General features: G+C 38.6%; 1 protein-coding gene across 22 annotated transcripts in view; it reads right to left on the reverse strand.

Moving 5' to 3' along the window:
* Positions 1-17,017, reverse strand: part of DCAF6 (DDB1 and CUL4 associated factor 6) — a 74,287-nt gene that overhangs the window by 56,238 nt on the left and 1,032 nt on the right. For 10 of the 22 annotated variants that reach the window (XM_081026521.1, XM_081026520.1, XM_081026519.1 and 7 more), the window contains exons 1-5: positions 16,256-16,610; positions 8,001-8,062; positions 6,296-6,388; positions 3,023-3,208; positions 1,438-1,551 (exon numbers count right to left, since the gene is read on the reverse strand). In XM_081026521.1, coding sequence (XP_080882647.1) covers positions 1,438-1,551; positions 3,023-3,208; positions 6,296-6,388; positions 8,001-8,062; positions 16,256-16,352 — 552 coding nt within the window. In that variant the 5' untranslated portion in view covers positions 16,353-16,610. Of the gene's footprint in view, positions 1-1,437; positions 1,552-3,022; positions 3,209-6,295; positions 6,389-8,000; positions 8,063-16,255; positions 16,613-16,736; positions 16,991-17,017 lie in introns of those variants that run through there. The other 12 variants (XM_081026532.1, XM_081026530.1, XM_081026528.1 and 9 more) reach the window with 5 other exon arrangements.

Below are 17,017 nucleotides of genomic sequence, written 5' to 3' on the forward strand. Positions count from 1 at the left end.
TTTTATATGGTACTCCTAATATTTTAATTATAATTGTTGCTGCTAAAATATTGACAAAAACATTATTAGCTGATTTTAAACTTTGATCCTTTTCTTGACTTGCAAATCTTTCTCCTTACCAGTTCAAAAACAAAGTACAAACATATATACAAACTCTGTAAAAGACAGATTTTGCTATAATATCACTACTTATCTAATGCTATAGAAGCATTAAGAAAATGCAATGGCTGTCACCCCAAATACATAGCCTTAAGGCATTCTATTAATTTTGTACCATTTTGTCTGTGACTAAAGCTCCTCTCTCTTCCTAGTACAGCCATGTTTTTAAATCACAACATTTTCATTTACTAACCTTACTTTCATCTTTATTTTTACAGGGTTTTGGTTATAAAAGTCCAATTAAATCCTACTACATAAATACAGCTTAAAAGAATTTGGCATAACAAATTTTAGTACCTACCATTTACTAAGAAACAGATAAAGCAAATGCCACTAATAAACAACCTGATATTTTGAACTTATTTCTGCCTTTCTGTTCAATGCTTTCCTGCGGGGGAAGGAGGGGTGTGTGTGTGTGTGAGAAACATAAAAACTGACTCAAAATTGTACATTAAACATTTTTTTAATTTCTATTTTTTTTCCATTTTCTTCTCTGTTTCAATATAAAAAATAATCCTTCTCCCCCCAAGAATTTTAACAATAGTAACTTAACCTGATTACTAGTAATTCTTCTTTTTATGGAGGGGTGGGTAACTTTCAGTAAAAATGTATTTAGCAATACTTTCTTACTTCATTTAGTACTTCAAATGACATGAGAAAAAAGCTACTGTTTCTAAATAATATTTTGGGGTCAGTTATCGAGGGTCATTATATGATTTCTCAGTCCTTTTTCAAGTTTAAAATAGTACCTAAAATACAAAAGTGATAGTGAATCAACATCCTTAGACAAGTGAGCTAAATCTGAAAGAACGTACTGATGGAATGGTATCTTATTATTCTTTTAAAAAGATAACATATAATTCTTGGTTTAAAGGTCAGGGTAAAAACAAAAAGAAGACACTAAACCTACATGCTTTCATCACTGCTATTGGTAAATCCAAATTATCTCCACAACTAAATAGGATATATTGACAAATCCTTCAAGTTTTTATAATGCTAGAGCATATACAGAAGAATTAAACACATTTCCATAAATACATTTGAAATGTACAATTAAAATATAAGTTCCCTAACTTCACTATTAACAATTTAATTTTTTCATTACAAAACTGTGCTTATTAAAAAAAACAAAAACAAAAACTGTGCTTATTGAAGATTTTACAGAAACAAAATTTTTCAAATTTACCCATAATCTCATAAACCAGAGATAACTTACTGTTCAATTTTAATTATAATCTTAAAAATATTGCAACACTTATACAAAAATTTGATTCTTACATCTCTGCAATCTTCTTTTGTGCAGCTAGTTTTGATGCGTGTATCAAACCACCTAACAGTTCCATCTTCACCACAAGAGAGAAAAGTATATGGGTCATTGGGTACAGTCATAATCTGAAGATGAAAACAAAAGTCCAGCTAATGTTATTGAACATTTAAACAGATGGCTTTGAAAAACAGTGCTACTGTCTCACAAAATGACTAAGGCAAAGGCAACTAAACTATTTCTTTTAATTATTTATGACTTACCCATACCATGACTCAAAACAGTACAATACATATAGAAATATGCAAGAATTGTTGAATTAATATGACTCATTACTTTGAAGTTTGAAATTAATGTACCTGCAAATACAAAGTTCTTTAAAATTATAAACTAACAATTTTGATAAGAAAAATTCTCCTCTAGGAGACTTGTTCCAACTATTCAAAGCCTAATTTTTATGTTTTCTGGATGTGAATTTATAAATGTATTATAAATATAAAATTTTCTTCTCTGATAATGTTTAAGAAAACTTTAAGATGCTGAATTAATGTAAGCACTCAAAACGATCTCTCAAAAAGCCATGTATGAGAAGCTCATAGCTAATATCATAGTCAACAGTGAAAAATTGAAACCTTTCCCTCTAAGATCAGGAACAAGGTAAGAATGCCCACTCTCATCACTTCTCTTCAATATGGTATTGGAAATTCTAGCTAGAGCAATCAGGCAACAAAAAATAAAACACGTGAAAATTGGAAAGGAAGAAGTAAAATTATCCGATAAGATGACATGATCTTAAATGCATATATCTTATAAGCAATCTGAAAAGAAAATTAAGAAAACCACCTCATTACAGTAGCATCAAAAAGAATAAAGAGCCTAGGAATAAATTTATTCAAGGAGGTGAAAGACTTGTACACTTAAAAATACAAAAGATTACTGAAAGAAATTAAAGAAGCCACAAATGAAAAGACATACTGTGTTCATGAATTGGAAGACTTAATATTGTTAAAATATTGGATTTAATGCAATTTCTATCAAAATACCAATGGCCTTTTTCACAGAATCAGAAAAAAACATCTTAAAATTCTTATGGAAACTCAAAGGACACAAAATAGCCAAAACAATCTGGAGAAAGAAAAACAAAGCTGGAGGCCTCACACTTGCTGATTTCAAAGCATATTACAACACTACTGTATTTAAAACACTATGGTACCAGTGTAAAGACAGACATAGAGACCAATAGAACAGCCATGACTTTATGCAAGACAGTAGGAAGTGGTGAAGAGGTTAGAGCCCATAAAGAGCTCTGAAACACAACAGAAGCATCTTTGAAAGCTGACATCCGTTTGCTTAGAGTATGGTTGCTCAAGCAATTACAAACCCTATTTCTACAACTCACATCTTATTGCTTCACTTTATTCATGAGCTTATCAAGATCCATTTTCTCAACTGAAATCTAGATATTCTGTCAACAATTTCTTTCCCTACACATGCATTGTGTGTATATAAACATACACAAATCTACACATATGTACGTACATACATTTACAAAAAAACATATACATATATATCATATATACAACCATAATACTACTGTACCTCATAGGTAGTTCCATAATGGCACGTAAATTGGCATTGTCTGTTGGTTTCTGCATCTTGCTCAACATTGGTATAAAATATCACTCCGTCTCCAGAGCAGGATACAATCTGCTTATCATTTGTGCACGGTAAGAACTTTGCACTAAATATATTTGCTCGGTGCCCTGAACGAATTGTTGTCAAAACCTAAAATACATAGAGGAAGTAGTTCTTGGTAATTTATTATTTCCTAGAAAGAAACATTCATATTCAATACAATCATAGCCAGGAATAAATTCTCATTAACATTCTCATCTCAATGAAAAATTACCATTTGATTCCAAACTATTATAATTAGAAAAAAAGAAATCAGAATCACACAAATTTTCTTTTTTTCCTGTGGTCACACAGCAGCCTAGCCGTCTGTCCCCTCTAACCTTTCCCTAAGGAAAGAAGAAGTTGTGGGACTGTGCCTCTCTGGGATGGATTTTATAATATCCTGAGTCTCTCCATCTGGTCCTCAAGAGAAGGGTCTGTGGTCAACGACAAGTAAGATTCCTCACGGGAGGGACAACTCAAGCCAGACGGGACCCCGTTGGGATCCCAATGAGCTGTTATAAGTAATAATATGAGGGAGCCTTGCCCCTCCTTCTTGTTATTATGGAAAGCTGCTGCTTGCCTCAGCTACTCCCTTTCACCTTATTGTGAAAGAAGCCCATTAGAGCAATAAGATCACGCTCTTTCTGCTCAGCTCATGGGATAGTTTCACCTTGAGGGGCTCTCTCCCTCCGGGTGGTACATACTGCACCTTAGTCATCTTGGGACGATATGCTTCGGCTGTTTTGGAACAAATAATTGGGTATTGGAATCATTTTTTTGAAATAGTGTAAGAGTTTCACAGACCCTGCCCCTAATCATGTGATGTCCATTGTCTGTAATCAATAAATACTGTCGGCGACCCAATTCGGGGCTCCAGTCTCTTGCGACTGCGAGTCCCTTGGTCCTCTGTGATTTAACTGTATATGAGTCTCTGTCTCTTTATTATAGTTTAACCCTCGCCGCCTCCCTCGCCTTCCCACGACTTGTGTTGTGCAGGTCGCAACACTTTCCCTCTGAGATGTGAAGAAGACTGAGTATTATTTTGGAGGGATAATGCCTTACTATCAAGGCAGTTATCTGTTACTTTTAGGACAACTTTAAAAGTATTTAATCAAGCATTTTTCAGTTGTTTTCAGTGGGAGAATTGGTCCAAATCAACTAGCCTGTAATTTTTGTAAAACAAAACTTCTCTTCTTTAGCTATTTGAGATCTATGATATACATGATTAAGATATGATACCATAAGAAATACCTCTAATCTCTTAAATCCATATGTAATAAGTGTTTAGAAACTTTTATTTGCAATAAATTAATCTTATCATGAACTCACAGAATCTAAAAAGAGTGAAAGTATAAGAACAAATTTAACTAAGATCAAAAATCTATTTTCCTACGTAATAAATCATCAGTGTTTTAAAATAACAAATATTCCTATATGATACCAAATTTGGAACTATTAAAACTACTATGTGAAAAGATATTGTTACATTCAAAATCCTAAAAAGTACTGTCTGATTAATTCTTTCTCAAACTGGAAATGTGGAAGAGTAATCACTTTTCAAATATACATAATCTATTGGGAACCATGCATGAAAGCAAATGACATTTTTTAAAAAAACAAGCAAAAAAAGAAGAAACATGATCTTTTAAAATTAGGCCATTGGGCATTTTCACGAAAGAAATGAAAGCAGGGATCTTGAGAGATATCTGTACGCCTATGTACATAGCAACATTATTCACAATAGCCAAAAAGTGGAACCACCAGAGTGTCCACTGATCGATGAATGGATATGTACACAATGACATATTCTTCAGCTTTAATAAGGAGGCATATCCTGACACATGCTACAACAAGGATGAACCTGGAGAAATCTGCCAGTCACAACAGGACAAATACTGTATAAACACATATGAAGTTCATTAACATTGAATGCAAGGCCAATAGCACTAGTTGTACCTAGAACTTGATGCAGTCCCTAGAGTAGTCAAATTCATAGACACAGAAAGTAGCAAGGTGGTTGCTAGAGGCTGCAGGTAGAGGTGAATGAGTTACTGTTTAATGGGCACAGAGTTTTAGCTTTGCAAGATGAAGAGTTCTAGTGCTAGCTAGGACAGAGGTGATGGTGGCACAATATGCTGAATGTATGTAATATCATTGAACTGAACTCCTAAAAATGGTTAAGATGGTTAATTTTATGTTATGTGTATTTTACCACAATTTTTTTTTTTTAAAAGAGTAACGCTCTGTATCTTTTTAAAAAAATTCCATTGGTACCTAGATGGGTGTTTTGTATATTATAAGCGTTAAAATTCTGATAATGATGATCAAAAAGCATTCCACAACACATTATTTCAGGAAATTTCTCTATTGGAAGAAACAGGCTGTCCTAGAAATAATACAGCTAAGAGAAGTAGAATTTGAAAACATTAAGTTTCCCTCTGTTAAGTCAGGATAATTAAGTAAAGCTATCTCTGACATAAAATTGTAACCTGTCTTTTAATAAAGGACAACCTCGATATGATCCTTTTCTTAGGCTGAAGGATCACAAACATTTATTTAAATATCTTAACTGTTTGCAGAAAACAATACATGAACAATTTGTTCTGTAAGACTCCAAATGTTAAATAAGACTGTTCATCCACCATGTTTTCACTGATATAAAAATAGTTGCATACTTCTGCATGTGAAGTCAGAGGAAGAGCCAATAAAAATCAGAACACAATCCTAATTAAAACTCAGCATGATATTTCAGCTTATTGGATTGAAGGTCATGAAGCATGTCACTAGAACCTACGCACTGTTCGTAAACTGATAAAATCCAGTTTCTTAAGCTGCATGGCTAAAGATTAGATTCTGTGAGCATAAAAGAAAAAAAATAGAAATCCCATTGTCTTCCCTCCCCCCACCCAAAGAATAGTTTATTGAGCTAATGTCACTTTGGGCAATTTTATCCACTTGGATAAAATAAAGCAATCTTAAATATTCTAGAGTCAAAAGACTGAAGGAAATTGCACGTTTTCCTAAGGAAACTATGGGACCTGCCTATAATAACTTCCAAATTATTTAACAAACTTTAGCAAAATAAGAATATTCTATTACAATCGCCCACTCCATGATTATTTACAACTGCTTGATCTCTGGTTTCTTGATTTTCTTTTTTCTTATTAAATTATAGAGTTTTTAAAACCACCTTACCTTTCTGTTGTAGGGATTACTAATTACTAACTTGGTGTCATCTGAGCCAGATAAAATATATTCTCCAGTCTCATTCCAACAGATTGTATTAACCTAAAAAGATAGCAAATAAGAAATTTAAGCAAACTGAACATAAAAACAAGTATGCCATCTTTGACTTTATTGATTCACAATTTATATCACTAATGAGGTTATGTCTATGGTACATAGTATTAATATTTACCAGTTTACCTACTGAAAATACATACTGACTACCATTTATCAAATACAATGTTCTGAAATTTTACAATGAAATGTCTGTCTTTCTTAAGTTTAATTATTTAAATTTATTTTAATTAATTCATTGTATAGCCAGAGACATCAAACCAGGTCACCAAAAAGGAATTAGAAAAACTTACTACAAAGCTACCCTAATCAAGGATATTTGGTACTGTCATGGTCACAGACATACGCACCAATGGAATGGAATTGAGAGTCCAGAAATAAACCCTTACACTTATGCTCAAGTAATTTTTGATACAGGTCCAAGACCATTCAATGGAGAAAGAGTAGTCTTCAACAAACAGTATTGGGACAACTGGATATATATACACAAGCCAAAGAATGAATTTAGACCTGTACTTCACACTAACTATAAAAATTAACTGAAAATAATCAAACATCTAAATGTAAGAGCCAAAACTATGTAACTCTTAGAAGGAAATATAGGTATAAATCTTTATGAAAACTAAAACCACAATGAATTACTACTTCCCACCTACTAGGATGGCTACAATAATTAAAAACCAAAACAAAACAGAAGAGTTGGCGAAGATGTCAAGGAATTGGAGCCCTTAGGCACTGCTGGTAGGAACGTGAAATAGCGTTTCTCTCTGGAAAACAGTTTGGCAATACCTCCAAAACCAAAAAGTTACCCTATGGCCCAGCAATTCCACAACAGGGTACATATCCAAGAGAAGAGAAGACACACCACATAAAAACTTGGACACCAAAGTGCAGAGCTGCATTATTCATAACAGCCCAAAGGGGAAGCAACCAAATATCTTTCAGCAGATGAACGGATCAAATGTGACTGCCCATTTGCTCATAACAAAATATCTGCACAGTGAAATATTACTCAGCCATAAAATGAAGCACTGACACATGCTGCAATGGGCATGAGCCTTGGAAACATTAATGCTAAGTGGAAGAAGTCAGTCTGAAAGGCCACACAGTATATGGTTCCATGTGTAAAGAATGTTCAGAAGAGGCCTATCTCTAGAGACAGAAAGTAAATAAGTGACGGCCCACAGCTAGGCGGAGAGGGAATGCAAGTGACTGATAAATGGTACAAACGTTCTTTTTCGGATGCTGTAAACATACTGGAATTAGATAGTGGTGACAGCTGTACAACAACATGAGTATATTTAAAAACCACTGAATTGCAATTAAAATGGGTGAATTTTATGGTATGTAAAGCATACCTAAATTAAAAAAGACTTAGAGCTCCACTTTTAGTCAAGATGGAGTAACATGGACCATCTACACTTTAAAAAACGTCCCATTCACTTTTCTAAATTCGAAATTAACGTTTTAATGTAAAACTTTATTCTCCCAATTTATTATAGCTAGTCACAATCTCTTCAGGAAGGATTGGGGCATTTCATCAAACATTTGAATACTTAGTTTTAAAGTCCTTCATGGTTGAAAATTAACTATTACTTACACAGCCATCATGCACATTCAGAGTTGCTTCAAGTTTTAATCTTTGGATAAATTCTCTTCTTCCTGTTTAAAAAGAAAGAACGAACTAAATAAATCCTACAGTTTGTTGCTGAGCAAAGTGTAACATTGAAGTTAAGAGCCTAGGATCTGGCATGAGGGAGACTCAGGCTCTAATTTCATCTCCATTTATAAGCGGAGTGCTGTCAGGCAAATGAACCTCCTCCTTAGCCCTCGTTTCCTCATTGGAGTACCGATGTACGTGGTTATTGTAAGGATTAAGCCATTCAAGGACAGAAAGGGCTTAGCACAGTGTCTGGACCACAGTAAACACTCACAGTTTCCCTTCATTCATCCACTCATCCAACAAATACATTGAGTACGCACTCCATTTCAAGTGGTATTCTAGGAGCTAGGAAGAGAGTGGTAACAAGACAGAAGATCCCTGTCATCCAGTGAGGGATGGACGACAACAAAGACTATGGCACTTGGTGAAAGTGCTATATGAACAAACAAAGCAGAAAGGGGTAGGAGAGGACTGGAGGTGGAGAAGAGGGTTTTCAATTTTAAATGGGGTGGAAACTAGCATCTGCTGGATGCCTCCTATATTTAAACACATCTCAATTTCAGACATGTTAAAATATTTCAAAGCTCATTTTACAACAATGAAATATAGCAGCAAAAAAAAAATCAAATGGATCTAAATGTCCATCAATAGAAGAACAGTTAAAATATTATAAAAACATTTCCTTCTTTGAAAAAGAGAAATGTTTCCCTTTAAGAAATGAATGATCATTACCAAAAATTGACCAAAAAGCTTCATGTTTATTCAGAAGCTGTAATGAAAGGAAATCTGAGTATATGACAGAGTGATAATTAGCTAAGTAATCAGGCTGATGAGTTCTCATATAAAATTAAATTTGAGTATGCTGTCTGTATATTGTCACAGGGGCAGATTTCTGTTATGTTTTCTTGCCATTCAAAATAAAGATCAAGATCTTCTTGAAGGCAAATTGTTTTCTTTCTCCTTGCTTATAACAGGCAAGATGGCTAAGTAGAGGATGAACATATGGGTTAAGAAAATAATTTATTTTTGTGTGAGGGAATGCTCTGTGGTTCCTAAACTTATTGGAATAAAAACCATTTACAGAAATTCATCTAGGTTGTACTTTAACTTTTAAAATCTGATTTTCAGTTTTAAAAAGATGTTGATAGTAAGTAGATAAAAAATTTTTTTTATTTTTTCCTTTTGGCCAATGGCAGGCTTGGCAATTCTACTGAGTTATAAATTAAAAGTTAAGAAACAAATATTCAAATTAACAGCATGACAACTAGAACTCATTGAAATGCAAATAAAGAGTACTAGAAACTTTTCCAAGCTTTTAAAATCTGGGTTTGAAAACATAGCTCTAGCCCTTTCTGTCTACAGGAAATAGTGGTGGGCTGCGCGACAGGACAGCAGACAAAGGGAGTTCTTCCAGCAAAACTCACCTGTGAACTGTCTACATAAACACGCTATGAGACACCGTAAGTACAGAGCTTTTGAATGGTATTTTTGAACATGACTTTGGAGGTCAAAATGGTTGTATCCCATACAAGGTACTTCTAGAAGAAACTAGTGTCAACATCCTCTACCCTTTAGTAACTAAATGCACTACCAAGAAATGGGAGCTAAAGGCCACCATAAAGAACTGTATGTTACAAAAAACTGAACCCCCTGAAATGAAAGTAGAAACACACTCGTGCCTGTTATCAAGAACTGTGAAGAGTCGGGCCTAATGCAAGCTAACAGTGGTTACTTGCTGCCCTTTCAAGGGGGCTGGCAGAAGACACAAGACTCCCAAGAGAGAAGCAAAGGATTTTACTACTCGTGGCTCAGCAGGTGGATGCGCTTCAGGGTGCCACAGGGCAATGGCCTGGGTGCGATGCTATACAGAAAGTGGGTCTGAATCACAGCAGGGGGAAACCCTGAACTGCGGAAACCCAAAGCTCCTATCAAGCAACCCTGCCTGACCTGTGTCCCAAAGGGAGGCATTATGATTCTGGACAGTAAATAAATCTCCCCTCCTCCCTGAAGAAGAAACTTTATCTTCCAAGGCTGGGCACTATATTCTTAAAAATATAGTCCAGAACAGAGCAGCCAGTGCCTCCGCTCACAAGATGTACAAATGCCAAAGAGCCATGGAGAACTGCCTCCTCACAATGACACACTTGTTATGGATGAATTTACCTGTCACTGTGACTTCCTACTCAAGTCTTTCTGCAACCCAAGCTGCCCCTTATAATTCCACCTCTACTTCACCCTTCTATTCCGTATGAATAGATTACAAGCTCCTTAGAAAGAGGAATACTCTTTTGCTCACCCAGGTATCCCAAGTGCCTTGAACAATGTGTTGCACAAAGCAGGCATTCAACGTACATTTGCTGAATCAGCGAGTCAATGCACCGGGTCACAATACCCACTCTGCTCTGTGATGTGCTTCACTCAATAGCACAGGGTGAACGTCTTTCCGGGACAATCTAGGGCCACGGCCCATTTATTACACAGCTCTGTAACTTATTTATTCATATACATACCTGTCTCTCACTAGACAGAGACGCGTAGGAGAAGAAAGATCAGAACTGGGTTGAAATAGCTAGCTTGGAACATACTACACACACACTGGGCAAAACCTCACTTCTCAGAGCCTTCGCTTTCACACTGGTGGAAGTTTTACATTTGATGGGAATGAATACCATTCGCTTGACAGGTTCACTGTCAAGGGTAAATTAACCTGCATACGCAAAACTCATAGATGTGCCTGATATGCTACAGACACTTAAGATCAGTTGTCTCCCTTTGTACATGTGGGATGGGTTTAAGTTAACAATGTCTGAGAAGACAGGAAGTGATTAAAAAATGACTTCATTGAAGGAGTTGAGTAACTTCACTGGTGAAGAGGAAAGAGTAAGATGCAGAGAGAAAGCACCTTAACACAGCTTTTCCCTTTGCTTCATGGTGTTGTCCCTTTGAGCTACTTCTGTTTACTGCCGAATCTCCCATCGTCTATATCTGCTGCTTTCCCCAGCTCATGGTCAGGTCTTCCTTTTCCTGCCTTGTCCCTTCGGCCCCTCCTCTTCAATGGGTTTGTTCTCAGAAATCACGGTGATCGGTGAATCCAATGGTCTCTTTCAAGGCACATTTTTCATAACCACATAGTATGACCTGTCACTACTGACTGACTGTCTCCCTGAAGTAATCTTCTTTAGCTCTCACGGCATCTTACCAGATAACCAGGGGAACTGAAAACCAAAGGATGACAAAAGTCCAAGGACGGACAGAGCACAGGTATATAGGGATAAATATACAAAATATGATATAGGATTGGTAAACTGAAAAGTAATGAAACTATACAACACTGCTGAGGAAAATGAAAGAACACCTAAAAATATAGAGAGAAAAACCATGATCCTGGACTGGAAGATTCAAAACTGTAAAGACATCAGTTCTCCCAATTGTAACATATAAACTCAACATGACACCAACCAAAACCCCAGCAGTCTTTTTTGCAGAAACTGAGAAGCAGATTCTAAAATTATATGGAAATCAAAAGGACCCAGAATAATCAAAATAATCTTGGGGAAAAAAGAACCTAGTTCAAAATATCACGCTGGCTGATTTCAATGCTCACTATAAAGACAGGGACTATTGGCACAGACACCAAGACCAAAGGGACACGGTGAGGACTTTGACTTACACATACTATAGGGTTAACTGATTGTCAACGGGGGGAAAGGATGGTCTTCACAAACGGTGATGGATCAACTGCACATTCATGTGCAAAGAAATGAAACTTGACCTTCACCTCATAGCATAATTAACTCAAAATTGTTCATAGACCTACATGCAAAAGTCAAAAACAGAAAACTTCTAGAAAAAGCACAGAAATCATTGTGATCTTCGATTAGGTCAAGATTCTTGAATGGCACACAAAAGGCATGAACTACAAAAGGCCCTATGGCAAAAATAGAAGACAAGACATAAAGTGGGAGAAAATATTTGCAAAATACGTATCAGATTAAGGACTTCTATCAAGAATATATAAAGAATTCTTACAATATTAAGAAGATAAATCTGAACATTTAACCAAAGCGTAGGGATGGCCATGAAAAGATACCCAACGTATCAAATGCAAATTAAAAAATAAAATACCTCTACATACCTACTAGAAAGGCTAAACTTAGGGAGACTCACAATGTCAAGTTCTGATGAGAATGTGAAACAACTGGACGCTCAAACATTGCTGGAGGGAATGCGGTATGGTATAATTATTTTGGAATAAAGTGGCCGTTTCTTTAAAGTTAAACACTGTTATACAACTCAGCAATCCCACTCTAAGTATTTATCCAAGAAATGAGGATTTAAAAGTGTCCTACTCTAGTTATATTTTTCCAAGATGTATATAAAAAGAAGTTTTGTTATTTATATCTTCCTTCCTAGCCGTCAGCACTGTTAAAAAAACATTTTTTAATCTGCTCTAAGTACTTGGGAAGTCCAGCCACCCTGACCTTGAAGTCAATGACATTCAATTACAACTATAATATACACCATCTAGTACAGTTTTGCAAACCTCAAGCCAAGATCCATTAACGGACACTCTCCTGGGTCAACACCAACATTTTTAACATGATACAGAACAGAAATCAGAATGCACCCCCTCTAGTAAGGCTAAATCCCATTTGGAGTGTCTTTTATTTTAGTTGTGTATGTGGATCACAAGTTGCCATGTGTTTATGTTTTTCTGTGGATTGTGGTCAACACGTGTGAAAAGCACTGACCCAAATAAAACATATCTGCTATTAAGTTCTGTGCTACCAGAAGCTCTTATCTCTTCTAACTAAGCACGTTCATCTTACAACAGGGAGGGACGAAATCCACAGCAGAGCGATCCTATTCTGTTAGCAGTTGTGGTGATTGATAATATGCCTTTGGTGTCTTATTTTCAAGAATTATCAGCATATTCTATTTCATATGTTTTTCATATTTGACTGATTTTCATGACTAAAATCAGACATCTTTCAATTTTCACTGAAATTTCAAGACTAAAGAAACAAAAGACAAATTCCTACTAACTTTTCCCCAGCAGCTGACAAGGAGGCAAAAGTCAGAATTTACTGACCCTCATTTAATATATTGTAATTTGGCAACACATTATGAAGAATTTGGTGAATCTTAAGGTAGATGTATTCAAGATGTGCTCAAAAGAGTAATCTAAGTGCAAAATTATCCATTTCAACACATACTGACTTGAACAAATTCAGACATTGACTTCCTAATCCCCTCACAAAGTTTTCCATCTCCTGCTGTCACTGGCTGACGGCTATAGTCTGAATGTTTGGGTCCTCCCACCAAATTCCTCTGTTGAAATCCTGACCTCCAAGGTGATGGGATCAGGAGATGGGATCTTTGGGAGGTGATTGGAATTGGAATAGGGCTTTTATGAGAGGCCCCAGAGAATTAGCTAGCCCTTTAGGCCACAAGAGGTTACAGTGAAAAGACAGTTATGCAGCCGGAAACAGGCCTCACAAGACACACAATCTGACCGTGTGGGCAGCCTCCAAATTTGTTAGAAAGTACATTTCTTTTGTTTATAAGCCACCCAGTTTATGGCATTTTGTTATAGTAGCTCAAAATGACCAAGACACTGCCTAACCGTAATTTAAACATTTCATATTAAACATTTATACATAGTAGCAAACAACCCCCTCAAACAGTTTCTTAAAATTACCTTTGTCAATTACCATCTTGTAATTTGGAGGGGTTAGAAAGTGTCAAGTTGTAGGCAAGTCTGTCTAAAATGACAGAAATATGAATACAATGAGGAAATGTATGAGTTTCTTTTCATAATGTATATCTTTATAAAACTGTATATATGCACTAAAATATGTGTGGCTAGTAAGTTATTATAACAGCCACCTAATTATCAAAGCACTAATTTATAGCAGTACTTCAAGAAACACAGAAAAATTTAAACCTTTATGTGTCTCTAACTCTGGACTTGACAATTGATATTTAAAAAATAAATCCTACACTGAAATTTACATCAGTCTCATAAAGATAACAATCCCTGTTTGGCCTACTCTCTGAACCCATGCCAGACCATAACAACACTCCACTCGTTCAGGTCAATCTGGTGAATTTGGGGACTGTACGTAAACATACACCTTTTCTCCCCAATAACATGTGACAAATTGTTTATCTTCATTCACAATATAAAAGGATGTTTTGCGAACTGTAATTTTCTTTTGTGAGAGGAAAAGAGATAATTAACCAAATTTAAATAAAATCAACTACAAAGCTTAACTAACACTATTGCAAAGACACATTCTATGATGAAATAATTTGAAATGTAAAGGTCACAAGAAAAATCTATCAATTTTTTCTGTTCAGTTTTACTGTTATTTAGCAGTAATTCATCATCAGAAATATAAACAATGGAAATAAATTAGAAAAATAATTAACCTACAACACTGTAGATAAGCAATCAAAATGTTTAAATGCTGAAGTCTCAAAAAAAAAATTACTTTCTGAAACCCTTGGACTTGGGCTTTTAAAAAGGAAGCTTTTAGAAGAGTACTTCAAAATATTAATATCATTTTTTTAATCTCATTAATTCAGGGACTACTAATATGGATTTTGCTGTTTCCTGAATGCTAACCCAAGATCAGCATTGTAGTAGAGAAGAGTTGGATAAACTAATGGTGTAAAGGTTATAAAAGCCTAGAAATTACAAGGTCTTTTCAAATACTTAGAAAACCACTTTAAAGGAAGATGTTCCAAAAATGTGTTAATTATACATGTTTTATAATTAGCACATTTCAAATATTAAGATAAGGAACTGTATGTATATACATGTATTTGGAATTCTATCACTTAGACTTTCTACTGAAGTCAGTGGCCCCTTATTCTTCGGTTTTCCTCAAACCAGTACAAACTCCACTCCATTAGGGAGCAGTTAGGGTAGCAAGAATTAAAGAAAATGTTGGATTTTAACTGACTCTATCACAGACACAGCTGAATTAACAACTGAACCAGAAAAATCATTAATACATAATATAAGCAAGTTTCTAAAGAATAAATAGTTCTATTTTTACTGCCATGGAAAGATCTCCAAGACGCAGTGTAGAAAAAGCAAGTTGCAGAACAATGTTTGCAGTCTGACACCATATATACAGGTCACACTCACTCACACACACACACACACACACACACACACTGTGGCATTTCCGTATGTACACACGTGCTTGTAAAATGCAAAGAAAAATGGGACGAATGTTCAGGAAACAACTAACACTGTTACCGGGCGTGTGTGTGAAATCGGAATGGGAGGGATCAAGGGACTTTTGCTTCATTTGCATTAAGTTTTTTACAAGGAGGACGTATTCAAATGTCACTCGGGACACCAACAACCCAGGATAAAAAAAAAACAAAATGCTTCCAGCTTCTGTCAAATAACTTACAAACCAGAACCGTTAGGCGTAATGAGATGGCATTTCCTTGAAGCCAGAACCAAATGACATCAACACATACCTACCTACCTAGCAAAAAGGGACGTTAGGGAAAAAAAAAAAAATTGCAATCATGCTGCTTTATCGTCAAAAAAAAAAAAAAAGAAGAAGAAAGAGTAAAGGAAAGACTGCACTGGAGGAAACAAAACAGACCCACACGGCAAACGTCCCCGTCGAAGGGGCGGGACCTTCCCGGGGGGACCCAGGAGCCCCCCCAGAACCACCGGATCCCAACGAGGGAAAGGGGAGGGCGGCCCGGCGGCCCGGGAGGTTGTTTTTAGAAAGCCTCGCGGAGAAGCAGTAAATGCCACGCGTGCCGCGCAGCGGGGGGCGGGGACGGGAAACCCGACACCGCGCGAAGCGGGCAGAACCGACGGCGCGGCGCGGGCGCGGGTGGGGCGGGGCGGCCGGCGTCCCCTGCGGGCTGCGGCCCGGCGCCTCGGGCACTTTCCGCGCAGCCCTCGCCCCGCGGCGGCCGCCGAACCCTCGGGGGACCGCGGGCAGGAGGGTGTCAGCAGACGCGGGTCCTGCGGCGGGGCCGGGACGGCGCGGGCGCCACCTCCGGCTGCCAACGCCCGGCAGGTCCCTCGGGTCTCCTCCCGCGCCGCACCCGCTGGCCGGGCCCCCCGCAGCCTCGGGCGGCCGGGCCGAGACGCCGCCCCCTCCCCCCGCCGGGCGCCGACCTCCGCGCCCCGCCCGGGCCCCGCTCACCCAGGTAGCGGCTCCGCAGCCGGGACGGGTCCTCCAGCCCCAGGGACCTTCTCCTCACGTCCCACAACAGGTGTGGGCAGGAGCCGCCCCGAGACATGGCTCGGCCGGGGTGGGAGGGGAGCCCACCGCGTGCGGGAGGGCGCGGGGAGGGGACGCGCGGTCAGCCCCCGAGCCGCACCGGCACCATCCGCGCGCCGGGCCTCGCGGGCGGGCGGGCGCGGCGGCTCAGACGGCGGCGGCGGCGCCCCGGCTCCCGAAGGCCGGCCGCACCCGGGCCGCAGCGCGCCTCATACTCCTCGGACTCCCCAGAACGCGCCGGCAGCGGCGCCAGGCCCTCCCTCGGCCCCTCCGGCGGAGGAGGGGAGGAGGCGGGGGCAGCGCGACCCCGCCTTTCCCCGCTCCCCACGCCCTCCCGCCCTGCCCTTCTCGCGAGAGGACGACCCCCGGGGGGCGGGGCCCCCTGCGCCACGGCTGCCCTCACCCTAGGCAACGGGGTTCAGGCGCCTGCCGCCTGATCCTCCATCCTCTAGGACCAGTGAGGAAGGGAGCCAAGCTGACATCTGCAGTCTCTCGCTCACGAGCCTCCTTCCAGAGGAAACGAGAGCGTTGTGCTGCGTCATCTTTAGTTGGGGCACGGAAGGCCCGACAAGCCCATTTTAACTACGGGCTTCCTTCACCAAAGTGAAAGGGGATCTAGAGCAGGTGCAGCTTCACTTTCCCTTCTCCAACATGGCCTCCAGGGCAGGAAGGAGAAGGAGGAGG

The sequence above is a fragment of the Rhinolophus hipposideros genome (assembly GCF_964194185.1).
Source record: "Rhinolophus hipposideros genome assembly, chromosome: 19".
NCBI lineage: Eukaryota > Metazoa > Chordata > Mammalia > Chiroptera > Rhinolophidae > Rhinolophus > Rhinolophus hipposideros.